Genomic DNA, 26,351 nt, shown 5'->3' on the forward strand with positions numbered 1-26,351 from the left:
AGATGCAGCACGCAGCAGAGACAAGATGCTATCACAAGAAAAATGGGAAGGTGCAGCATTACTGATGTTCTGCTTTAAGAATGGCTGTGATGTCACTCATGACGTGAACAACGTTTTAGAGCACTTACAAATTATAATAAAAAATAATGTAGGTGTGATACACCATAAAGTGGGAGATAGGATTTTGTTTTAATTTGTGGATTTACATTTTACATTTTTAATACAACATGAAAGCCAAGTTTGTAGGGTTTCTGTTGCAAATCTGAGCAAAACCTGAAGAGATGGCAGCTGAACCCATTTCTTTTTTCTTACAACTCTAGTCTGTTCTTTGCCTTTATAAGCAAACCAGCTTTCCCCACATTTAATAGTTTCACAACTGAATTATCTCCCCCATGAGGCAGCTTGATTACAAATATCTTTATTTTTTACACTTGTCACAAAAAGAAAGAAACTACAAAACAAACACAGAAATTTCCATGACTTAAATCGTAACTTTTTTTTTTCCCCTTCATAGAGTCGGCACCGTCGGTGTGCTTGTGGATCGCAAGAATGTGAGGAACGGTGCCAACAAAAAGGAAAACAAAAATGAAAAAAGAAAAAGAAATGTAGGAGCGTAAATGTTCTTATCAGGGGTGTGCAGGTCCAGCCCAGGCATTTCTGCAAGTGCGTCAGAGGGTGAAAAAGAGTGCTAGCGACTGTGCTGGTCTACGCTTAAACACAGCCACACACTTCCCCCACAATTTATGCACAAACAGCTGGCTGACTTGAAGCACACTTTTCTCACTCGTGGCTTGCTGACCTGGTCTCTGCTTTAAAAAACATTTTTAAAAAAAGGAAAAATTGGACAAATAGATTCCATGTTAAAAGAAAAACAGTCCATCAGAGCTTATAGTACCCCATAACTAGTTACTTTACCTTTTTATTTAATGAAAAGCATAATAAACCAAAAATACATAAGGTTTAACAGTGGAAAGTGAAAAAAAAAAAAAAAAAAGCATATCCGATAATCTGCATTGGTGGTGTTTCTACTTGGCTCCCATACTCCGTATGTTCATGATCAACCTCTTGCTGTAGTCTCTGTGGTCGACAGGCTTCACCTCCATCACTGTCGCTTTAATCCTCGACTCGTCCTATCAAATAAGAAAATTTGATCAACATCCGTTTTGTATTACAATGAAGAAAAAAGAAAAAAAAAAAGTAAAAATTGCCCATTTACAAACAAAAAAAGATCTCAAAGTGTCATTTGGTAACTGTGTTTTCATTGACAGGGAAATTGCACAAATTGGTGTTTCAAAATTGAATTTGCTTAATGGGAACATGGCAATTTTGAAAAATCACACATTTTTCGGTAGAAAGTTTTTGCAGTAGAATGAGGTGGGGTTTTTTTTGGTTGTATTGAAATAAGTATTTCACTAAACTGCCACAGCAACAATTTTTTTTGCATCTCACCAGTCACCTGATCGACAACCGGATTTTACTACTGGCGGAAACGACAAACGAGTCAACAGGAAGTGTTAGGAGGATGATTGCACAGGGTGTTATTTAGTGACCTGCCGCGTGAACGAAACTTATTCAGGTGTGATTTTTGTTTTACTTGTGTTTCTTAACACGATTGCAAAGTTGTATTTTATTTGACTTTTTTAGACGTTAGGGCAATATTGACAAAGTTTTGCGCACGTTTATAATGGAAACGCAGCTACTGATGTCCCTGAAACTTTTCGGCATCTGACCTCCAGTTGGTAAAAGTCCAACTGAATTTGCGGTGATAACTCAGGCGATGAGCTACAACAAGCAGCTTTGGCATATGCAAGAGACGTTTTACTGCAACAACGAAAGGTGCGTTTTCATGCAGCTGTAAATCCACTCAAAAACATGCATCCAACTGAGCACCAGACTGCTTAACTGAAGGGGGGGAAAAAAACGATTTGTAAAATGGCATTTATCACAGAAAGAAAAAAACGGATGCAAACATCTTTCATCCCCAACAAGACATTTGGAGGAGCCGTGTGAACTGCGATGGTATTTAGCTTTCACAGCTGTCTAGACATGGAGAGGTCATTTCTCTCGGGGCCATTCATCCCTGCATTTAAACTGAGGTTACACTCAATTTTTTCTCCATTAATCCTCGGCCGCTGAAGGGGATAAAGTACAACGAACTCATCTTCCTTTGGACATCAGCTCGCTCTCTTTAAAAAAAAACATCACATACCTTTGTGCGTTCCGTTTAGAAAGAGATATGCGGATGTATTCAACAAACATAATGGAGAACTTTTTATTCTTGCTTTTGCTTTCACAAAAACCTGAAGGTAAAGATAAACTCAACCGTTTCCTGAGATTATCCAAAGGGCGGGTGGGGGGGAGAGAAGTGGCAACTGCTTCCCTTAAAGTCCCGAAAGGTAAACTGATGCTGAAGTAAAAATATTTTATGTAATAAGCCCAAAGCAAATGTGAGGTATTCAACCAAAGCATAAAATTTCCGCATCTCCACCCACCATAAGCAAACAAACAAAAATCCACAGCTTTTCGAGATCAAAACCAAATATCTCATCCATCACAATGGTCTTTGCATCCACAGAAGATCTTAATTATTATGATTTCTATTTCCAATCTGGTACAATTCATAAATCCATCAAATGTAGCTCAAGTAAAACTAATCATCTGTGCTCTAAATTGGCTGAATTGTGATCATTGTTTTACTCCGTACAGCTGCTTCGTGTGCCGGCAGCGAAAACGGCAGCACAACGGTGTGAGTGGGTGGATTTAGATAACATATTCATGTTGTCAACATGACTTGGGAGAATGTTTTGAAAGGACAATACTGCATTATGTTTGCACATCAGTATAACAAAATGTACCAACATGATCTCTCTCTTTTTTTTTTTTTTTAAACATATACATAAAACTGAAACAAAGTCCAGGAGACAAGACTAACAATTTAATCCGTCTAGACGTGGCCATTAGGCCACAACAAGACATCATTAACGGTCCCAAAGTTTGAGTAATAACAATAATAAGTATCACGACCACGAAAAGCCACAACAACAATGTGCACATTTACACCGTTGTGTCATAAAACGCTTTAATTGGTTGATTCAAGTCAAGAGCCGAGTGCAACAGCAGAATGTTGCTAGAAGAAGGGATTTTGATGGTTCTGGTGGCTCTACATGAGGGCCGTAAAGGGGAACAATAATTTTGAAAAAAGGATTACTTTACAATTTATTTATTTTTACACAAGTTCTAATTTTATGATTTTATGAGAATCAATTTCAGCTCAAAAACTGAAAGTGTTTCCCTCACCATCAAAACGCACTGAAACGCAAGTGACAATGAAACAAACTGTTGGGTTTACGGACGAATGGGCCTGTGAACATTATAAACGGAAGCACAGTTTCACTTTAAATTGGACTATGAATGTTTTTCCTTTTTTTGGTCACAGTATATGCAGCCATTGCTTGTTTTTTTTTTTTTTTTTATTGCATGAATATCTGGATCGCTGATCCATCGGTGGCGATGCGGAGGTTGTTTTAATGGCGGTCTTTAACTTTCTTCCTTATTACCATATTTTCTGGACTACTTTTTTTTGTGTGTTTTATTTTTCAAAGTTTGGATAGCCCTGTGACATAATCCAGAGCAAATTGCATGTGTTCCTCCCCTCCCCCCTTCTTTTGACTGATTTTTTTGATTGGGTTTTACTCTGGAGTGTCTTACAGTCCAGGAAGTACGGTAAATGCATATTTTTTCATCGTCTGGAAAGACGACCTTACCACTAAGTAACAGTCCAGCCTTTTTGCTCCTTAACCCACACAGACACTTCTGGCTTAAACAAAATAATACAACAGGATAGCATCACAATCCTGTCAAGGCTACTTTTTCCTTCCACTAAGTTTTGAGTGACTTTGATGTTAGCAATTTTCCCATCATAAATGACATTTTAATACTAATAATAATTTTTGGGGATCTAAAAAGAACTTCTCTTAGAAGGTTAATTTTGAGGTTTTGTTGAACAGTAAGTCGCAATCACCACAATAAAGAAATTATGTCAAAAGATAATTTAGGCAAAAAAAAAAAAAGGGAAAAAAAAAGGATCACTCATCAAAAAAAATCATTATGGCCATTATTTTAGGAAGGTGATGATATATAAGCCTACTCATTTAAATATTTGCCATTTTGTTTGATGATGTCTGCATAAAGCGTAGTAATAATATGCTTCCATGACTGTCTAGTTAAAAAGGTGAACAGTGAGGCTGCAGGTGTCTCTGCTGAAGTAACCCATGCTGTGGCTACATGGGCCAATACATGCTTGTAAGCTGCGCCATTGGCAGTTAGGACGCCGCGCTGACCGTGACGGACACACAGTGGTCTCTTCTGTGTGTCAAAGGCGGATGCCGTCTCTGGCTCGCCTCCAGACTTCCTGCTCAGAGTCCCAGCCCAATCAAATTCTTTTATACGTTTTCCTCCCCAAAAAGGAGAAGGAGGGAAAAAAAAAAAAAAGATCCACAAGCGTCCGTCTGTGTTGCCCAAAGGAAACGGCGGCCGCTGCTAAGCTGTGCAGGAATCCCTCACAAAGCTACAGAAAAACCTGCTTTTTTGTTTTCGAGGTGGTGATGACAGCAACGACCAACAAAGCCGGGCAGATTTGTTAATGATTAGGGGAATTGTCCAAATGAATTTGCCGCACTCCACTTTTATTTTTAACGCTTAGAAAGAAATGTTTGAAGAATTTGAGGTATCATTATTTATTTATGCTTTACCTGTCATTCATTAGCTTTGTATTTATAGACCTAAAGCTTTTTCAACTTTCTCATATTACACCAAAAAAAAAAACAAAAAAAACGTCAATGGAAGTCGATCTTTTTAGGCTAGATTTAAAATGGTAGAAGAGCTAGTTTAAAGCCAACTCTTCAAAAGTTTAAAAAGTCAGATGAAATTAATTTAAGACCTTAGATGAATATTAGGCTCTTTTTAAGACCTTTGAAGGCCTTATATTTGTAATTTTCATCCCCAAATTTTAAACTAGCATCAGCGGGAACTGTGCTATTGGAGGTTGAAAGAGACTTGAGACTGAATTGAAGATTTACCATCATTGCATAATCGTGTAAAAATGGCCTAGTCAAAGTAAAGACCTAAATTCTGCTAAAATAAATTTTCACAGATGGTTTCCATCTAATCTCAGCTCGAGACCTTTCGCAACGAAAAAAATTTGACACCAATTCTTAAGGTCTGCGAAACTATTAGGAGTACAAAACAAAAGACTTGACGCTGTAATTGCATTCAAAGTTGGTTCTACAAACAAAGATTGAGCTGGAGCGCTAAATGCAGTAACATACTTTTACATACTTCAGAGAACATATTTTAAAAATCCATTCATCATCAGGCATATCTTGTGTTTTATTACATAAAATACACTGAAATTAGTTTTAACGTACACCTGGATTTCCTCAGAACGGTTGGAACCGTTTTACTTACGTTATACGTTTCCAGCTTCACTCTGTTGCGAAAGATAAAAGTATTGAAGTTCGCTTGCTGGAAGATCTCGTCGAACGCTGATTCGTTCTGAAATACGAGCAAATGTATTTTTTTAATTCTCGTCTCCCCTGAATCAACGCAAAGAAAAACAATCAGTACTTAGAAATAATTGCTGGGATCTCTTATAAAGTATACATGGAAGAGCACAGACACGGCATCTTTAAAAGTATCTGCATGCGTGTTTGGAAACGGCAAAACTCGAAGGTTTACTTCTTCAACCGACAGTTTCGCTTATTTGAGGGAGCTAAATGAATTTTTTGGAGAGAAGAGACTCACCGAGTCCTTCAGCTGGCCCAAGTAAGCAGCGTTCTGGCCCAGGATGGCCTCAGCGCTGTCCTGGAAGCAAGTCACCCACTGGTTGTCGGCGTGGTCCGCAATGTTGGCCTGACAAATAACACGGCGGAAAGAAAAAAAAGGCAACAGTGAATAAAAAATTTTTTTTAAAAATGTAAAAACGAAAACGGTGAAGTGTTTAAAGTGTGATGTTTTGCCCGATATTGCAGCTAGAAGATAGTGTGTATATCCTGCTGGTTATCCTGGCAAAAAACCACAGAATCAGCGTGGAAGCAGATTCAGTGTCTCCTACTGCTTGTGAAGAACAATATGTTAACTGGTGAGAGCTACGAAATAAAAAATAAAATTTAAAAAAAACATCCATTTAAGATGTCTACCTTTTGTAATCCTGCTGCTGACTAGGCTTTTGTAGTTATCTTCATATTAAAAAAAAAAAAAGGGTTATTTTCTAACCGAGCTGGGAAAAATTATATTTGTGTTCATCAGTGAAAATGCAGTAGGATAATAGAGTATACGGAGGCCTGCAGCGGTCAAACACAAAGCTGTAAAAAGCCTCAAGTCAAATTAAATCTGGTCCTCATTACCGTGTTTTACAGATGTAGCTTCAACATTTCTAACTTTAATTGCGGAGAGCAGTTGGAGGCAACGTTGTGAGACGGAGAGAGGGACCAAAGGGAGAGAAGCGCCGGTTTAAGGATGTAGAAGGACAAAGTATTGAGAAATAAGAAAAAGAATTTAAAGCGTAAAAAAAAAAAAAAAAAAAAAAAAACTACCTCAGCTGAAGAAAAAAAGGTAATAGAAAGAAAATGCATATTGGTGCAGAGTGGGCGCCAGGTTTTAAGTCACTTACGGACAGAATGAGGCGGTACTTGAAGTTGGGAAACTCTTTATCGCACTTCTCGCAGCGGAACATGCCATTCTGCTGGTCCACCACTTTTTTGTTGCAGTCCTGGCTTGGGCAGGCCTGATAAAGGCAGTTCTCCTTACGCAGAAACACGATGGTGGCTATGCAGGAGTAGTAGTCAGCCTAAACAAGGAGAGGGAAACAAATCCACTGCATTAGATGAGCAAATCCCTTAAAATAAAACGGAGATGCAGTTTTGCAATGCTGACCACAACGTTGCCGGTTAAACCGCTTTACAAAAGTATTCTCAGGAATAACGTAGCGTGGATACAAAAGGTATGAGAGTGCCTGTTAAAATGTCCAGTTTGTGTAATTTAAGACTGTGACATAAATATAAGAGCTCAGATATTCTTCATGTGTCTTTGCTATGAAGAATATCTGAGCATGAAGGACGCTTTTTTTTTTTTTTTTTTGTTGTAGAAAAACATCCAAACTAAGCCAAATATAGTAAAAAAAGAAACATTAAAGTCTCCCAAATAGAATGTAGGAACACGATTTCTACATTTAGGCATAATTCAAACTGTTTGGGACAAAAACAGCTCTGTACACCTCCAGGAAAATATGTTAACTATGTTAACACCCAGTTAACATAGCAGTGGCAGTGGTTAGCTTGAACATTTCAAGATTCTGCTAAAAATGACAAACTTTCTCTTTAACTAAAAAGTTAACCCAGGAATCCAGCATCTACTCACATTGTGTGGATGTAAAAAACATTCAGTTTGCCTCAGCTAAACTGCAAGAAACTGATGAATTTGTGGATGGGAAGCAAACAGCAAGAGGTTGTATAAGCTTACCAAAGCAGATCAAATCAATAAAACAAACGGATGAACACTAAAACACCAGGGTGTGTTCCAACTGGAAGACAAATCGTCTCAATAAGAGCGAATGAGTTTGCATCACCTGCGTTTTTCTTCACAACAGATCTTTGTCGCACCCCAACATCTGTCTGATCAGAGCGGCTCAAACTCCCCCCAAATCCACGCCGAACATCCCCAGCGGAAGAAAATCTAGGCCACTGCAGGGCACGATAAAAGGATAACGGTCCCCGCCGGAGCTCAGTTTGTGGACGTGCCGTCTTTCTGTTGGACTGAAAAACGTCCGCTGCGATTTGCAAAACAAAGAAGTTGTCTAAAATGGGTAAATGATATCAATACGCCATTTTTGATCTATAAGAAAAAAAAACAAAAGAAATAACTCTTAATGACCATTTTGCTAAACAAAAACTTCGGAAGTCGTTACGTTCCACTGCTTTTTATTTTTATTTTTAATGGGTCTATTGATGTAAACGTCTCCAATTAGCGTGAGATTGATCTGTGAGGAGGGAAAATAAAATGTTTTTTTTGCCTCTTTAACATTTTGTTAAAAATGCAGCGTCAAAACAGACGAGGCGAGTTGTGCCCGCTTGCTCTCAGAAGGGTCACGGCGTCAACGTGCAGGCTTCGAGTTGTGGCACAAAGGCTTTGCGACGCAAACAAAAAGTGACAGGAATTTGTTCGGTGGGGTCTTGAGAAGCCTGACCCCCCCCTGCCATCGCCTATACGATGTGGCAGAGTCAGCGGTGCTTTGGCACGACCACACTCTGCTACATGACACGCCAACAAGAAACGAGCAGCTCAAGATTTGAAAGGGAGAAAAACTTTCAGAATTCCCCCGACGCAGGCGAGCATTGGAACGGTGAAATATTTATATTTTTGCTACATTTTAAATAAGAACGTCAAAAATTATTAAATCTAATGGGAAACTTCACACAGGACCTCATAAATTGGACTCCCTACCTCTCTTGTCCTTTTCTTGAAGGCATGATTCTGGTTTCACCTCTGGTTTAGCAGTGGCCTAACACAAGGAATACAACAGCTGTATCCAATCTTTGTGTATAGTGGCTCTCTAAGCGTCATCTCCAGCTGAGTGGTTTTTGTTAACGATAGAATTATTTTATTGACGGCCACTTTTTTCCATGACGATTAAAACAACAAAAAAAACCAAACATGGCTTCTAACGACTAAACGTCATTTGTCGTTGACAAAACTAGATGAAAATGACAGCGGTGCAGTCGGTCAGACGTAGAAAATGTACAACATTTCTGCCTTTTCTGCTTGTAATCTATCAGTCAAAAAGTAAAAGATAAATGCCGCTCCATCCTGTTCTTGTTTGGTCCCACCCACCACCTGAATGGCTTTAAGCACTAATGTATTGTGGCGGACGCTGCAAGTTAGATGAAGGGGCTTTGTGGACGCAAACCCAGGAAGGATCTATGGACTTATACCAAGTACGCTAAAACCCTTTTGACAAAAGAACTGAACTGTTGAGGGAGACGGCAGTAGACGTGGATTTGAACTTGGACAAAACAGTAGGTATCTTACCCTGAAGGCTCACTGCGCTGATAAGTTCACTTTGTCGTGCGTCTTCTATGAATTTCCACAAAACGTCTGCCGCACGCGGGTGCCAACATTTGGCTAATGTTAGCTTGGTTGCAGTTTAACTTCAGTTTGTTCGCTTATGTGTGGTTATTATTATGAGTTAAACATTAGGCGACTCCAGGCTGACACATGAACTGTAAAATACTCAATACTTCATTTGGCAATTAAATACTGTTGAATTACAGGAAATAAAGGCCAGCAAAACTGAGGAACTTTTTTTTTTTTTTTTTTTTACTTTTCCTTCTATTTTCCATGTGGGGATTTACATTCGTTGTAGATTGTGTCAATATTTGTTTGTTGAACAAATATTAAAACAGCAGCCATCCCAATAATTAAGTAAATCATAAAACTTGTTTGTTAAACCCCTTTTATTATTATCATTATTATTGAAAGACTGAATTTTAGGTTTTCATTAGCTGTATGCCACAAAGGTTAGAAAAGCTTGGAATATGTCCATGTAAATCCACTAGCTTTTGCACTTTAAAAAATTCCTGAACATAAATCAACAAGGTCCCACAGCTTCACAGTCATCATAATTGGATAAATCTATTCCTTCCCCCCCGTCTTAATAAAACATTTTTCTTCATACTGCGATAATTACTATAGTGCTGTGCATTGAAAATTATGCCAAATTACTCAAGTTAACGTGTTGCCCGCACGTCACCGTTTTCTCCTTGAGGATATTTCCCCACTTCTGTTTGCACAGTTTCCTTCAGCTGCAAATAAAAAGGTGGAAATTAAAGAAAATGCATTTGCCTCGCTATTGTGGGGGCAGTCGTTTCATTACAGGTGCAAGGAATGATGCCCATGTAATCTTCGCGATCGATGCCAGAGATAAATGTGACTTTCAGGAGGTGCATACACTAGAACGGTAAGTGGACCTCTACAGAGCAGAGGGATTGATGAGCAGCAGGAGATGAATGTCATTTGGATTTGATTAGAAATATATACGTGCATGGTGGTGCAGCGATGTTATACATTATTGATTTAAAAACAAATCATTATACTAAGGGTTAGCTAAAATCCCTCCTGAGGTGAAAATAGTAGAAAAAGCTACAGAACTGGATATTTAAAGTTTATTAAAAAAAAAAAAAAGAAAAATGTTGAATAATTGTTGTTAAGGATTCATAACAGACTGTTTAGGGTCTCCATAAACATCCCAAAAGTTATTACAGAACGCCAATATTTGTTGAACACCACCAGTGTTAACGTACATTGTATTTGGAAAGTAGAGTGCTTCAATTTTTCCACAATTTAATATTCAAGCCTTAATCCAAATTGTACTAAATTAATCTCTGTCCTCAATATTCTACACATAAATGCCCCAGGATAACAATGTGGGGAAAGTGGTTTGAATTTTTTGAAAATTTATTAAAAAGTAGAGGACAAAAAATGCCTTTCAGATTTACTGCATTTATATCTCAAGACAAAGTTGTGTGTGTGTGTGTATATGCGTGTGTGTGTGTGTGTGCACCTTGTCACCGTGTCCCAGATGCTCCGACTTCACGTCAGCCAAGGACTTCCAGTTCTCCAAGAGACTTCTGCCGGCACCTCTCACTTCCGTCAGGGACTGACCCTCCATGGCGTGTCCTTCCTTGTCAAACCTGCATGAATCAAAGTCAGTCTTTGGTTAGATTTAGTGGTGAAAAAGACAGACAAAAAGAAGGAGGAGAAAAAAAGATTCATATTTGTTGAATGGTGTTGGCAGACCAGGAATCCAAGCTAGGAATTGAAAGTAAAAAATATGAACAATTTCGGGAGAATCCAAACTGTGCTGGTGCCATTCGGTTCTTGAACACAACCCTAATAAAGTTACCTTATTAAACTCAAAACACTCAAATCAACATCTCAGACTCCTGATGGGACGGTACACTCCATAACAATAGTAACTGATTAGTGTTTTGTGAGGGACGTCACCTTGAGTAACACGGTGGTTCTTTATTGCAATCAGATTTTGTGCCACAAGATTCTGTTGGACCCCATGATTAACTTCATGTATGACTTTGATGTTGTAACTGGAGATGCATCCATACGATAATATCTATATCAATACAGATACTGAAAAAAAATTCTAAATGTCGATGACAATCAATGACCGCAGATCTATTCAGTATAGTTCTGTCTTGCACTCTGAGTGACATCATGCTTTATAATTTATTTTACATTGGCTGTTTTACTCCTAACTGCACTGACTGAACAAATTAAAGTTTTGTTGTTTTTACATGTTTGACCAAGACTGTGGAAGTATTGGGTATTGAAGTGTGCTGTGCTGCTGCAGAGTTATCAAATACATTTGTAACTCAGTACATTTATGTCTGTGTCAAAAATAATTTTTTAAATAAATAAAACAAGCAATTTTTTCCACTTCTGTATCGGGTCGGTATCAGAAGTGAAAGAAATTGAGTGGTCTCGTGTTTTAATCCCTTTTTTTCTGCATTCTCAAAAGTTCAAACCACCTTATAGTTTAGATCGTACCCAAAAAAAAAAAACAAAAAAAAAAACGACGCGACCACACAGACATGGAGTCTGACCCAGATCCAGTCCAAGTTAACTTTAATTATAAAGTTAACTTGGGCCCTTGGCCCAAAGTAAAAAAGTAAGATTTCACTGCTTTGCTTTTCAGAGCAGAATTTTCAGTGTAAACTTCTGTCGTTTTTTTTTTTTTTTAGCTTTTGCTTAGAATCTTCCAGCTCCATTTTGTTTGTCTGGGTGAGACAGGTCCAAATCATCCAGGACGCATGACTGATGGGAGTGGAACAGGGCGGGGCTTGTGTTGCGCTCGTTAGCAGTCTAATGAGCATCTGTACTTTATTTTATTTTTCTCATAAACCACCTAATCACTTCTTTAGACTACATTTACATTTGATCTTCCCTTTGCTGGTCATACTGTAAGTTTAAACGCCGACCATCAAGCTAATCATTTCGGCTCGACCCGGTTCTCCAACTTCTGGTGGTGACTGCAGTGAACGGCAGGTAAGGAGCTAATCAGAAGAAGTAATGCACACAATTCAGCATAACATTCGAGGAAAAAAAACAAAAGAAAAAAAAAAAAGGCATGGCATAACAGATCCAATTATGAACAGCGTTAGAATTCAATTCAACATTCGAACCAAAGAATGAGGCACAATAATACGCCGTTGTTTACATGTCTTAAGAAGACTGCAGGGTGTCCACTTAATAAGAAACGAACCGTTTTCCAAGCGGGGAACCTTGTTTGCCTTTGTCAAAGCATAGATGGCTCCTCTGAGAGCAGAGAAGGTTCAGAAGCTTTTGAAATTCATCAACAGCGCAGCTAGACGAGTCGGACAGGGTCATTGCTGTTATCAGAAACCCATTTTCATGCAATTTTCTAAGAAACTGGAGAAAAGACAAGAGGAGGGGTTAGGAGAATAAAATGCACTAGAAGAACTGAGATGGATGGAGGTAAAACGCAGAGAGATAATTCAGGTTAAAAAAAGTCAGAGGTCAATGGAGCTTAGTAGTCTGGCGCGAGGCGGAGTCTTGTGCAAAACGGAGGTTGGATTGCAAATACGACCAGAACGTCTCCTCTCCTGCAGGCATGACTAATTGAAAATATTCCAAATTAAATATTCAGACTGTTTGCCACCTCTGACGAATGTGAGCGATTCTTTCCAGTGGCGGTTGATTTCCCCGCTTGTGTACCTGTAAAGATTTGCTTTAATTGCACTAGCAAATCGCTAAGCTGCCTTGACGCGATGAAAAGAGACATTTCTGGACATCTCAGAAGAGGAATGCCTCTAAAAGGGAGAGAAAATAATAATCATGTAGCAATTTAGCAGAATTTGTTCATATTGTACTTTTTTGTGGGGCTGCAACCAACTATTTTTGCAATCAATCTGATAAAAAATTGCCACATTCTGCAGATTTTTTATTTAACCGCTTAGGCCTTTTATATACATTTGAAACACAAAAGATGCAAAAACAAATATGAGTCAATTCCTTTTTAAAATAAACATTTTATTGCCCAGCAAAAAGCTGCATGTAGCACTTTAGTTTGAGAATAAATTAGCACTACCAAATGACGGTTTAAATCACTCTGTATTAATTAAAGTTGACCCACACCTTCGTAATAACACTGTAAAATCCAGGGGAAAAATGAGGCATCACATTTACTGGACTACTGGCAAAGCTTGTTTGTTTGCTCCCAGACTCCTGTAATTACTGCCCCAACTTTATGACTTGTCTGTGGCAAGTGGAAATACTCGAGCCCTGATAAGAAAGACGGAAAATGTCAGCTGGACTAAAATGAGATAATGGGAAGCGTCTGAGGGTGGCTGCATCAAGGCCTGGGAATAAACCCGATAAAGGACTGGATAAAGAAAAGACTCCCCTGGCAGGCGGTAAGACTAGAGGCAGTGTGACCCTCCCTAAATGTGCTGTTGCCACCTAATGGACAAGAGCATCCGCACAGGCGGATGTGGGTGTAGATTTCACGGCGCTGGCAGCCTTCGTTCAGCCATCAAACAGGAAGCAGCAGGCACAGTCACATTACAGCAGCATTAATCAAAGATCAAGATTATTAGTGCACAGGACGGCATCGGTTTGACAAAGAAACGAATGCCGTTTGATGCCCTGCGAGATGAGTCGGGGAGCCATTAAAAGGCCCGCAGCCCAACTTGTCAAATGAGCACTTGAGCGAGAGCAGAGCTGAAACAGCTAACACTCTGCAAAGAGTACGAGACAACGGCCCACCAAGGATACACTATTCATTTGAAGAAGTCCCACAGGACTGCGCCAAAATAGTCAAATTAAAATGCCTCTGCAGCAGGAAGACGGCCTGCTGCAGTCTCAGCAGCTTTGGGTCTATCGCTACAGAGGGAAAGCCGTTGTTTCTTAAAGTGGTGGCATTATGCATTTTCCAGGCACAAAATTGTACTATCAAGTTCCTACTGTATGTTACCTTGAGTTGTTACAAAAACACTGTGTATGTCAAACATAACTTGACTTTGCCATTTGACACCTTGAAACTGGGCCTCTGTCTCTTTAAGAAGCTCTGCCTCCAGCACCTCATCACAACAGTACTCCTCCATTATTCTGCTTAAAGCCTCTTTATTTTTTTTAATTTTTTTTTTAGGAGAGTTGGACTAAGCAGTTTGCATGATGAGCTCAGCAAACACAGTTCCGCGATTGCTGCTAGCCTGGAGGGTCTGTCATTATTATAACATTCAAAAGATATTTATCATCAAAAACCAGTGGGAGAAACATGGACAGTGCAAGTGCAAGCCCATTTTGTCAGATTAAAAATCCAATAAACTTCAATGTATTTTATTAGGAATTATTTACGGCTGATTTTGGCTTAAAAGTCTTCAGATACTAGAATTTCAAAGATTCAAGTATTTTCCAGGTCTCAGCAAGGCTAACTCTGGTAAGCATATTCCATTTCCTGTTTTTTCCCCCACGGAGAAACATGGTGGTGGCATCATCATGTTGAGAGGATGCTTTACTCTACAAGCAACAGTGAAGCCGGTCAGTTCTTCGGAAGGGTATGTGGAGCCACCTTGAATGTGTTATTATTAGCATTTTTAAAAATTGAAAAGTAAATATAGATGTCTTTTTGACTCACATGGCCCAAAAAAAAAAAAAAAAGTATAGTGCAACGTCTGCTGAAGGGTGCCAAATAAAAACGCTTGCTGTTCTTTTTCCAGACGTATTTTCTTAAATGGAAAATCATGCATAATGTTCTTTCCACTATACAAATATGGATACTTTTGTGTTGATCTGCAAGTAAAAGGCTTTAAATATGAAAAAAGTCCAAGGGTCATAAACATTTACGCAAGGCAGTGTTTGTATTCTACAGCTAACAGTCCTATAATGAAACATAAAACCTCAAACAATCTTTATGCTGAAGTCCAAATATAGTCCTAATGACTACATATTCACCAGTGTGTCCACAGCTGCGTTACGGCGCTCAGCTATTCTAAATTATGATGTCGTCTTGACTGTTGCTCTCACAAGAATTGACTTGAACTGAGAGTAATGAATCGGGTCTCGCCTCCTTCCATCTGTGACTTTGAAACTGTTCATTAATGACTGCCTCGAAACCTGCGGGAGCCCGCTGCTCAGAGCAGACCCCCACGGACCAGCGCTTCTTCAGCGGGGAATTAAACCAACACCAGGATTTTGAGGATCATTATCTCTGGCCGCCCAAGAAGAGACGGAGTGGACAACAAACGTCTGTCATTAAACCCCAAGAGGAGACAAAACGGTATAAAAAAGTCTTTGCAACGGGGAAGTTAATGATGTGCAGGTAAATGGGAAAAGTAGCGCCCTAGAGGGATCTTAATTAGATATTTTCAATCTTGTCAGCCAAATGAAATCCTCCTACAACAGAAAACCGCAGATTGAGGCTGAAGTGACAAATGTGATAAATGATGATAAATAACCGCCGGCTAATATTTCCCTATTAAAATAAAAAGTCACATTTGTTAATTGACTTTCTTGCCTGGGAACTAGGGGTCACATTGCGTAATATTTGACACATTCTGCCAAGAGAAGTTTAGAAAAATCACATTGAGGAAAAAGTATTATTGACAAGTAAAAAATATATATATATCTTTCTTCCATAGCAAGAAAATAAAAGTTGTTTTAATATCCTTTATCTATGCAAGTTCAATTATCTCAATAAATAATATTGTTGTTTTGAGACCATTTTTAAGTAATATATTGACAATGTCATAATAATGCAAGTTTACTCTCTCAAAAGACCAATAAACTTTAATTTTGTAAAGAACACTTTGACGCTGGAACATATTTTAAATATCCAAAATAAAAGAACCAAAAATATAAAATAAATAAAAAAAATTTTTTTAAAAACACACACGCCCATAACCATAAATAAAGTGGTTGATGGAGTCTAAACAAAATTGCCCTTCAACATAATAAACTTCAGAAGCAGCATTCAGCTTTTATACTCCTCTATTCTGGAAACTTCCAGAAAACTGCAAAACTGCTGAAACACTCAAATCAAGACTAAAAACTCACCTGCTCAGAGCTGCCTTTGATAGCACCGGATGTCATTTATCATAATGTAATGTTTATTGTTTCATAATTACTTAATTTGTTTTATGGTGTAAAGAACTTTGAACCGTCTTGCCACTAAAATGTGCAACACAAACAAACCTGACTAGAATGGAGTTATCAAGCTCATTCTGATTTATCATGCTATTAATCAAATAACTGCTTAATGCGACAGGCTTACCTACTTCTACAAGTGAATTTCAACTTTTATTCAGAAACTATGTGAGCTCAAACGGCAAATATTTCTGGATCATTTCTGCATTACATAAGTGATAGAGGAACAAAAACATACAAAGATAATTCTGGGTTTCAACACATTTTGCTAAAGTAATAAAAAGGTTTAAAAAAAAATAAGAAAAAGCACATTTTCACGCATTAAGTATGATTTCCGTTGATATGGAGTGCTTCACTAAAGCGCCCTGACCAGGTGGCTGATGGGAGGGAAAGCTAATCTCAATAACGAGTGTCTGAGCATGCCCACTTGCAAACTGCCGTTACAATTTCAGCACAATGTGAATCAGCAGAGACGCTGCCGGCGTTAAAATGTTCACTTTACTCAACTCTGGATGTATGCGAGGCATCCCATGTGCAAGAGCAGGAATACGTTTTCCCAGCTGGGCTCGACTTACCAGCCTCTGAGCTTGTATGCCTCTGGGATGTCTGGGTTGATCATCATGGTGCTGCTGAAGGACGCGGAAAGCGAGCGGCCTCCGAAGTCCGAGAGCTTGGCGGCCTTTATGGCTACGATCGGCTGTCCGGAGCCGTCGAACTTCTCCGCCTGCAAAACGAAAAGAAAATGTCTGAAAATGGGCCTCATACACCACTCAACTCTCTGTTTCTCCACATCATCCGCAGTAAAAGCACATTGTCGCACAGATACAAATAGAATGGAGCACAAAGTAAACAAGTAAGTAGTTCCCCCAAATTTTTCTCCTTCATACTTTAAATGACTGAAAGAACCAGAAGATGGGAGAGTTAAAAAAAAAAAAAAAGGAAAGAAAAGAAAGATTGGAACAGGGAGTGACTGTATACTTCATACATATGGAAAATATCTCTAAAGTTGTTTGACGCTGGAACTGTTCTTAAGCTGCACGTTTTGTTTCATCAAATCCCTTTGGAAGTGGAACACATTTAAAAAGGAAACTAAAGGGAAGACGCTGCCTCTCAACAGGAGGAAGTAATTTTGATAGCAGAAGGGAAAATAAAATTTTTTAAAAATATCAATGCTGGGAGTTCACTTACGTTACCACAAGGACACATTTTAGTCAATAACTTTGTTCTCCAAGCTTAGAATTATTTTCAGGTTTCACAACTCAAGCAAAGAGCAACTTTTCTAATATGCAAGGATGCAACTAACGGTATTCACATTTTCTACCTATTAAGTGGATAAAGAAATTGGCACATTTGACAGATTTTGCATTTAACCACTTAAGTCTTTTTTTATACATTAGAAACACAAAAGATGCAATTGAAATTAAAAAAAAAGCTTAGTGAATGCCCGATCATTCGTAGAAAAAGATGCAGCTAAAAATACTTAATCAGAGCTCAGCGCTTTCTGCTCGACTCATCAGTACAGTGTAGTGATTTGTTACTTTCTGAATTAACCGATTAGTAATTAGACACCAAAGAGTGCTTAGGAGCTTTTTTTTTTTTTTTCAATATACAGAATTTGAACCATGTGGAGCTAAACCTGCCACTCGAGTTTAGGGTATTCCAAAGTTTTTTATTTATTTTAAATGCAAAATGTACATATTTCTTGTACAGTTTTGGCTTAATTACTGCTCTGAGTATGTTGTTCTTTCAGCAAAATTGCCTTTTTTATTAAGTCTGTGTACGCCAGATAACGATTAATCGTTTGATCACAATTAATCCGATTAATAGTTTCAGCCCAAATCTTTTTTTTTTTCCACCTAATTTGATACTTTTTGCGACATTACGTGGGATTCCTTGAAGAAACCCTTCCACTTAGAAACACTTCAACAAAAACTCCCCAGCCCTGCGTGCTTTTACTCACTTCCTCTCCCCACAGGGTGACGGTCACCAACTTCCCGGACATGTCCATCAAACTCAGCGCCCTCTTGGACACTTCGCGGTTGGCCTTGGTCGTCAGGCGGGTCAGCTCATCCACGCTCTTGCACACTCCAATTACATCTGTAATGCAAAAGAAAAAAGAAAGAAAAAAAAAAAGCATTAAGCATAGCGGGACACGCTAGATTTACGTTACCACCAACACTCTGAACCGCCGTGTACAGCCCTGTTACATATGCATGGAAATATACGCTGAATGTCCTCTGAGAAACACAAAGGAATTATAAAGTATATCTAATTTCTAAAGCTGCCTGAGGTAATTCTTGGATTACCTCAGGCAGATTAGGATTTGGCAGTGAAATAAAGAGGAATCAGCTGTTACATTGAGTGTTGTTTCATATCCATAGCAACAAATGTTTTTGTTCTTAGGAGTCTACTTAAATATAGACTTTTGAATGACAAAGGATTGGAAAATTACACATTTTCAACGTTTTGACTTTAACTGCTTTAATATACCAGGGAAGATTCTTATTGCAGGAAATGCCAAAAGTCTGGAAGACGAATTTATTTATTTATATAGGACTATTTGCTTCATGATGCTTAAGTCACAGCTACAACCAGATTCATATGACAAAACAAAAAAATAGAAACTATGACTTTCTTAAAAAGACTAAATATATGCGATGAAAAAACTTGAATTAAAAAAAAAAAAGTGGACTACTTGGAGAAACGTTTTTTGCCCATACATATGCAACATTTAAAACCTGGGATTGACGTATGTAAGGTCAACTGCTCTAATAGATTAAATGAGTTGGCATTAAGGACATCGGAGCCTTAATTTTAGATCAATTTAAGACTTTTTAAGGACAGGCAGACGCTCCAATTAAAGTTTTACATTTTCTTAAAGTTTCCGTTTGTGTGATTACGCAACTTACACAGTTGCGTGTCCTTACCAACGATAGCGTCTTTCTCTCTGTTCTCCAAGTCGCCGATGGAGACAAAGTCGCACTGCATCATGGGAACGTCGCAGCTGTCCTCACAGGGAATGACGGTGGACTCTCCGTTGAGAGTCATTTCGTAGTCGTTCTTCACCGACGTGTACTGCTTGTTTGCGATCTTCAGAGAGCCCTTGGAGACGTAGTAGACCTGGCGGATGAGGCCGGCGTGTTAATCAGAGATCTGGGGCAGCGTTTCACCTGACTTGAATGGTGCAAACGAGATAGGACTTCAGACAGCAGGCGGGGTGGGGAGGCATCAACAGAGCCTGGCAGATGATCATAAGCTGCTTATTGTATGGGTACGGCGCTGCCAGATGACTCATTCATAGTCTCTGTGGTTTTACCGCGCAGAGTGCCAGCAGCTGCTGACAGAGCACCGCGCTGCCAGAGCTGTCCAACGGCGGAGGAGGAAGAAAAGTTTTCCGGCAGGTAGTTTGGGAAACCCCGGGTCCGGAGGAAGAATCTCACCTTGCCGACCTCGATGAGAGAGAAGAACTTGTCGACTTCTTGGTTGAAGCAGGTCACACGGATCTCCCCCTGGAGTTAAAAACACGAAATCTTCTTTTTAAAACATAGACAAACTTTGGACAGAGATAGTGGGAGTTTATTTATGCAGAGAAATAATTAGTGATGCACTGATTCACTTTTTTTTCTTCCGATACAATATCTCAGGTTTGGTATCAGCCGATACGGATACAATACAAAAAAAACTGCTGAATTAAAGTTGATTTCTTTAAACAAGCAAACATAAATGTACTGAGTAACAAATTCATTGGATAACTCTGCACCGGTACGACACACTAAATACATGTAAAAACAACAAATATTTGGTCAATCAAACATATTAGGAGTATGACACCCAATGTAAAATAAATAAACTGAAACTGACAAAAAACAATACGTCGACTACCTTGGTCAAACATGTAAAAAAAAATTAATTGCAACAAACAATCTTTCAAAAGGTTCAGGAAGTGCAATTAATGTACAACGAATAATAAAACATGGCATCACTCAGAGCACAAGGGATAGAATTAGACTGACTAGATCTGTCATTATGGACTGGACACATGGTCACGGATACGTTAGCTAGAATCTTTTACAATATCGGATCAGTGCGTGCTTAATGACGGATAAAAACGTACACTTTCATCTACGATCTCCATAGAGAAGAGTTTTCCTTCGCCTCGAGCGTTGCTCCACGTACGAACGGAGCTCTTGTTGGTCACACGACCCCGGATTGTCCACCTTTAAGAGAAATTTAATGCTCACTAAGGCTTTGTAAAGGAAAAATGTCCCTTTTCTGAGGATATGTATACAGACATGTAAGAATGAACACATTTAGTCATTAATTCACAATCTGTTCTTTGCAGCTTTTGAAAACAGGTTTCCAGGACTTCCATTTAAAAAAAATCTTAGGCTTTTCTTGTTGTGTTTACGTCTTAGCCAGGTCGCCAATTTCAATACCAGTGAGGTGCTTAAAATAAACTTAGAAAAAGCACAAAGATGTAAAACAACATTTAAAAACGGGAAAGTAGCTGGAAAAGAAGGCAGCAAAGTGTTCTTTTATTTTCATTTTTTCAGTATTCGAGACTGAGGTTTTGCAATGCTAGGTGTATAAACTACTAATGCAAGATGCTAAAGAAAACTTAAAATTAATAGTTTAGTTTTTGTTTAAAATGACCACTCTACTCTACAACCACTAATGACAGAAAGGCTAGAAAAGAAAGAAATATGTCCACCTGAGGTGTCAGGAAAAATGTCAAGCCTGGCGGGCCTCCAGGCTTAACTTGCCTCACTGTTCATTTTAAATAGGGTTTTTATAGATCAGTAACAGTAAGAGAAAAGAGTTCAAGAATAACTACATAAAATGATTATATTTTCAATGAATGCATCTTAAAACTGTTACAATTCAAACGACCAACAAAGCATGCATGCTGACTTGGACTGGTAGGGGTTGAGGCTGGCGATGGGGACAATTTTGGAGCTTCCTCCTGGAGTATCAGGCAAAGCAGAAGGAATCTTCTTTGCAAAGTTTCTCTTCAAATTTGTGTCTACACCTAGAGAAACAAAGAGGGAAAAAAAAAGGAATAAATAACGAACAGAGACGTGGAGGAGTCGAAAGAAAGAGACAAATACATTATTCATCACAAATCCTAAAAATCTCATTTCTTTGGATTGCAACCACTTGATCGGCGTGATTATCCCACTTCACGGGGGAGAGGGAATCTTAACGAAAAGTCGCTTCAAAGTTTTGCCGACTTGACTCCCGCCAAGAACAACAGATGAGGATGTTATTAAATCAGCTGGCCCCAGATATGTGATCCGGCATTTTAGGCGAGAAGCATGACTCGCGTTCCCACAGAATCGGGGGCCGAGCGTGAAGCACTGCAACAAACAGGAGCAGCTCTTCCCGAGCGCAGCACATTTGATTTGTGTGCGTCTCACGTGGAGGATTAGAGTTCAAAGTGTCCACTTAAGTCCTCCCACTTTGCAAACCACTGCACTTCTGGTAATTAAGTCCCCCCACTCCTCCCCAGATCAAGCAAGCACACTGAGAAATGAACAACGACTGTGCTGATGATGACCAGGACGGCTGGCACAATCTTAATTCCCCACAAGGCAGATTTGAGGGATGAATACCTCCCATGACACACGTGGGGGAACACGGCGACGGCTGGATTTCACATGTCTGCAGGTTAAAATTGCTGGAAAACATGCCTGACGTGACCACCTTGTTGTCTTTCACAGACAAGTTAATGTTCTGATCTAACCCACACTTTTCAGCACTGCCACTCAAACAGAGGTGTATAAATTATAATGACTGCACACACAGGGGCAGATGGATAAACTCGCAGACAGGAAACCAGATGGACAGGCTGAATTTCACGGCAAAACAAAAATATTTCCACAAATTAAAATGGCAAATATTTCTACAAGGGCTGTCAAAATTATTTCTGTCATGCGAATCTTTAGGTCGCCTCTCTGCGACGGATAGCTGCTGCCACCTGGTGGCCATTTCTGATAGTAATTTCATTTCTGTTGTGAATTTTTTAAAAATTACATTTTCCTAAATGTTATTTATGTCGTGCAGGTAAATGGAAGCATCCACTCACCTTCATTTCTGTTTTGTGGCTGTAGAGGCGGTCTGCTCTCAGGGACTGGAGCTGGCTGCGGGCCTTTGCTCTGGCCTGACGGGGAAATTTACATTGAAACCATCAGAATTAACTTTATTGTCCAAAGTTATGTGCACAAAAACGATTGGAATTTGATTTCAAGCGCTCAGTCTGTTACAGAAATGAAGCATAATCTAAATATTTTAGTACTAAACATGTAAACGATGTACAGAAACTTTTTTAAAGTGCAATAAAGCAAAGGAAAGGAGAAAAAAAAAATTAAATACAGCCCAAGCATTATTTTTGTTTACATATTTGTAAAGGAACAGGAAAGCAGTGATGTCTGTGATTATTTCCATGCATATTCACTGCATCATGACAGCTTAAATGATGAGAGAATGCTCACCATCAGAGTAAGGAATTGGGTCTCCTATTTTATCAGAGGCGTCAGCAGGTTTGATGACGTCAATTTCTAAAATGATTACCACTCGTCTGTAAAGACAGATAACACATCACAATAGTTGGGGTGGGGGAGGGGGGAGTAAGAAAGAAAGAAAGAAAAAAGCAACATTGCCAACAAAATCTATAGCAAAATCTTCATACCGTCCATCTTTGAGCACATTTGTGACCTGCCGCTTCAGGACGCACACGCAGTTTGGGACCAGAAGGTTTTCCTCGGCCATGTAGTTTAGCTGAGTGGAGAGCATGAAGGCTGCCGGAGTGCAGAGAGACGCAACAAGAGAGGACAGCATGAACTGTAAATCCTACTGCGAATATTTAGGACAACCAATACATGCAAGAATCACTTTCACATTTCAGATGAGATTTAAATGTGAATCCCTTTTTTTTTTTTGGCAAAACAAACATAACCTTAAAAACTAAAAAAAAAACTAAAAACAATATCAACTAACAAGAAGGCTGGGCTTATACCCCTAACCTACTTCCTAGAGGGTCAACGATTTCACATCCAGCTGCCTCTATATTAGCTATCTAGAAAGGGAAACTATGAGGAACCAACAGAGTAATTAAGTGTCATGTTTTTGGCAAATCCTGATCAAATCAGAGTTTCTGATTAATTATTTGAAAGCATGGGCCCCATCGCAAAACATTCAGATGCAGTTTTGTTTGGAGATGTAGCTAAAGGAGCTTACAGTTTACATACCTATATCCTTTCATCCCACAAATGGAAACGAATCGCATTCAAAACAGTGGAGCAAAAAGTAAATTGGAGACAAAATAACTTACATGACAGTGTGTGTCGTCCGTCGCTCATCATCACCCTGAAGCGAGAGGGCCCACTCCCGCCATCGATCTTGCGAATGTTCTAAAAGTTCATGTAAAAACGGTTGACTATATAGATGGAAAATGATGGTTTAGCAAAATTAGACTTCTCAAGTGGAACAAGATGAAAAAACAAGATGAGCAAAAATTTTTTTAAAAAGGCTTTGGGGAACCACTAATATTCCCTACTAAAATAAACCTTGGCAGGATAGAGACAACAGAAATGGTGGATTCAGCAAGAAACAATGAATGGGTGGGGAAAAAAGCACAAATTTAACATTTAACTAAATTACAGGATTTGTAGGGAAATAGCTGGATGCATTTTAGACTCTTTCAGGCCTGAGACTGAGATTCATCAGTCTAAAGGCAAAATTAGATACACAAGTTAACCCATATCTCCATTTTATTTTTTTAAAAACGCTCAAAGCTTTTTCATTGTTTGAAAGTTATTCTTGATACTCCTGCATGCAAAGAGATCTACTTTTGTCGTGCAACCTTTTTTTTTGATAATGTTGATAACTCATCTTTCCGTTCAAAATGTGTTGTTTACCGAATGATAAATATGGTTCAGTTAAATCAATCAAATGGCTGCATTAAAGTCATTTACATGCCATTTCGTCTGTAATTAGCGGTGCGGCTGTTGCATAAAAACTTTTTATTTTTACTCACCAGCAACTGAAGCACTGCTTCGCTCCAACCGCTGCCATTTGCTAAAGCCTTTAAGATCATTAAGGGGGGAGAAAAAAAAATACATTTTCAGAAATATCTCATCGCATAGCCACACGTTTTTCTCTCAAATTAACTTACAAACTTATTTCAATCTATATTCGACTGTAATTTGGGTTGAGTTTGTTGTATTTTCTGTTCTGTTGAAAGATTAGCAAACCCCAACGTGACTTTTTAAGACGTACATATAGAAGCATATTGTTCAAACAAATTAATGTCAGCTTGATGTTGTCTACAACAAAGACAATTTGGACATAATTCAGAAATGAAGAACCAAAACAGACTCTAGAACACCTTGTTATCAATATAGTTCGTTTTTATAAATCAACCTTACCTCTATCGCGCCCGTTGAAAGACTCGCCATGACTGTAAGGAGTCAGTTTAGTAAGAAAATACGACTTAATTTGACGACTAGCGGACAAACAGGTCAACGAATCACTAACAAATGAAGCCAAACTGCGTCTGAGGCGCCAAAAGCTTTGACAAGGACGCGCGCGAAGAGTTGAGTGTGTTGTCAGTTTCCGCTTCCGGTCACTGATCTAAGGTAAGCTTGGAATCATTCAGAGAGTTTAAACACAGCTAGGAGTCTCTGCGAAACTGACCTGAGACCGGCCGCGCCAACCAGACTGTGACGTAAATATTTTTCATGTGGTGCGTTCAAGGAGGTACGGAAACAGGCTACTTTAAATATAACATAGTCAAAAAGATGTTTGTGCTTTTTTTTTTTTAAATAAATAGAAAAAGGGAGGTGAAACACTGTTACTCGTGATAAATTATAGGTCATATAGAGTCGTACTATATGGCATAATTAGTCACTCTTTGACGTGGGGATTAGTAACGCGCACTAAAGTTGTGACAAACCTCTCAAAATGCGCTGTAGTAGTTTCAGGACAATTGTTTTTGACAAAAAGCGGTAAATTTGCAGACTGCGCCATCTTACGATGTTCAGTTTACTAATTTCGTGTTAGATACGCGGTGCACTTCAATATCATGAAATAAAACGAATCCCATCATTCCTTGAAAAACGTTTTTTTTTTTTTTTATTATGTGTTTTAATACTTAACTGTTCATTTTGAGGCTAATTAGTTTTTAAAAAATTGTTTTCATGACGATAATATTTAATAACACCAATTAAAAATATTTACATACAGAAATAAGGCCCTGGTATTGAGAATCCTGGAATCCTGCTGGTTTGACAACAAACAGCAGTTGACAACTTTGACAGTGACAAGACACAAAATGTCATTGCTAAAGAAGCAAATGGCTCAAACAATTGGTTAATATTAAAAAATTAATTGGAAGGAAATAGCGTTTAAAAAAACAATCTCAGCACCCTTGAGATGATTACCAATCACACCCCACTCAAGAGTTTGGGGAGATTCACAAGGCGTGGGCTGCTCAGTGGACAAAGTCCCATTTTCAGATAAAGGTAAATCTTACATTTTATTTGGAAAGCTGTCGATGTGTGTTTTAGCAAGTCCAAAGTCAACTCAGCTGTTTATCAGCAACTTTTAGAGAACGCCGTGCTTCTTTCTGCCCACAAACTTAATGGAAATGCTGATTTAATTTCCCAGCGTGACTCGACTCCAGTACACACTGGCCCAATGAAGTACTGACAGAATAAACTCTACAGTAAATGCGTTACACTAAACCCACACCATTGAATTAAAGTACCTCTTCATCAGTCTTTTGACATATAAATCATTCCTGCATTGTTTTTCAGCAACTGTACACAAAAACCATCTAAATGAATGCATGAAATATATAATTATGTACAAAGATTTGTGTAAATGACAGGAAACAGTCATTTCCACAATATTCATATATTTTGTACCACGTTACTAAAATATATGATAATATTGTGATTTATTTAGATACACAACCTATTATTTTATGTAAAATCATAACTCATAGCCATGAAGGGATTCAGATTGATACATTTATTTACCTGCAATATACATTTTTCTTTTTTTAAATCCAGGAACATACAGAATCAAGCTGTAGCGTCGAAATTGTGCTACACTGC

The 26,351-nt window shown here is 38.7% G+C and overlaps 1 protein-coding gene across 2 annotated transcripts; it reads right to left on the reverse strand.

Moving 5' to 3' along the window:
- Positions 1-402: 402 nt before the first annotated feature.
- rpa1 (replication protein A1) lies at positions 403-24,823 on the reverse strand. Of its 2 annotated transcripts, none has more exons than XM_027999367.1 (17): positions 24,660-24,823; positions 24,269-24,316; positions 23,564-23,642; positions 22,922-23,030; positions 22,725-22,810; positions 22,319-22,393; positions 21,145-21,262; positions 20,348-20,450; positions 19,674-19,742; positions 19,161-19,353; positions 18,194-18,330; positions 16,809-16,957; positions 10,616-10,745; positions 6,671-6,847; positions 5,803-5,910; positions 5,467-5,553; positions 403-1,130 (listed from the first exon to the last, which is right to left on the reverse strand). In XM_027999367.1, the coding sequence occupies exons 1-17, from the start codon at positions 24,687-24,689 to the stop codon at positions 1,026-1,028; spliced, it is 1,803 nt and encodes a 600-aa protein (XP_027855168.1). In that variant the 5' UTR covers positions 24,690-24,823; the 3' UTR covers positions 403-1,025. The 2 variants fall into 2 exon arrangements, with proteins under 2 accessions (XP_027855168.1, XP_027855169.1); XM_027999368.1 differs by lacking the exon at positions 24,660-24,823 and adding an exon at positions 24,407-24,425.
- Positions 24,824-26,351: the final 1,528 nt, after the last annotated feature.

The sequence above is a fragment of the Xiphophorus couchianus genome, chromosome 18, assembly GCF_001444195.1.
Source record: "Xiphophorus couchianus chromosome 18, X_couchianus-1.0, whole genome shotgun sequence".
Lineage (NCBI taxonomy): Eukaryota > Metazoa > Chordata > Actinopteri > Cyprinodontiformes > Poeciliidae > Xiphophorus > Xiphophorus couchianus.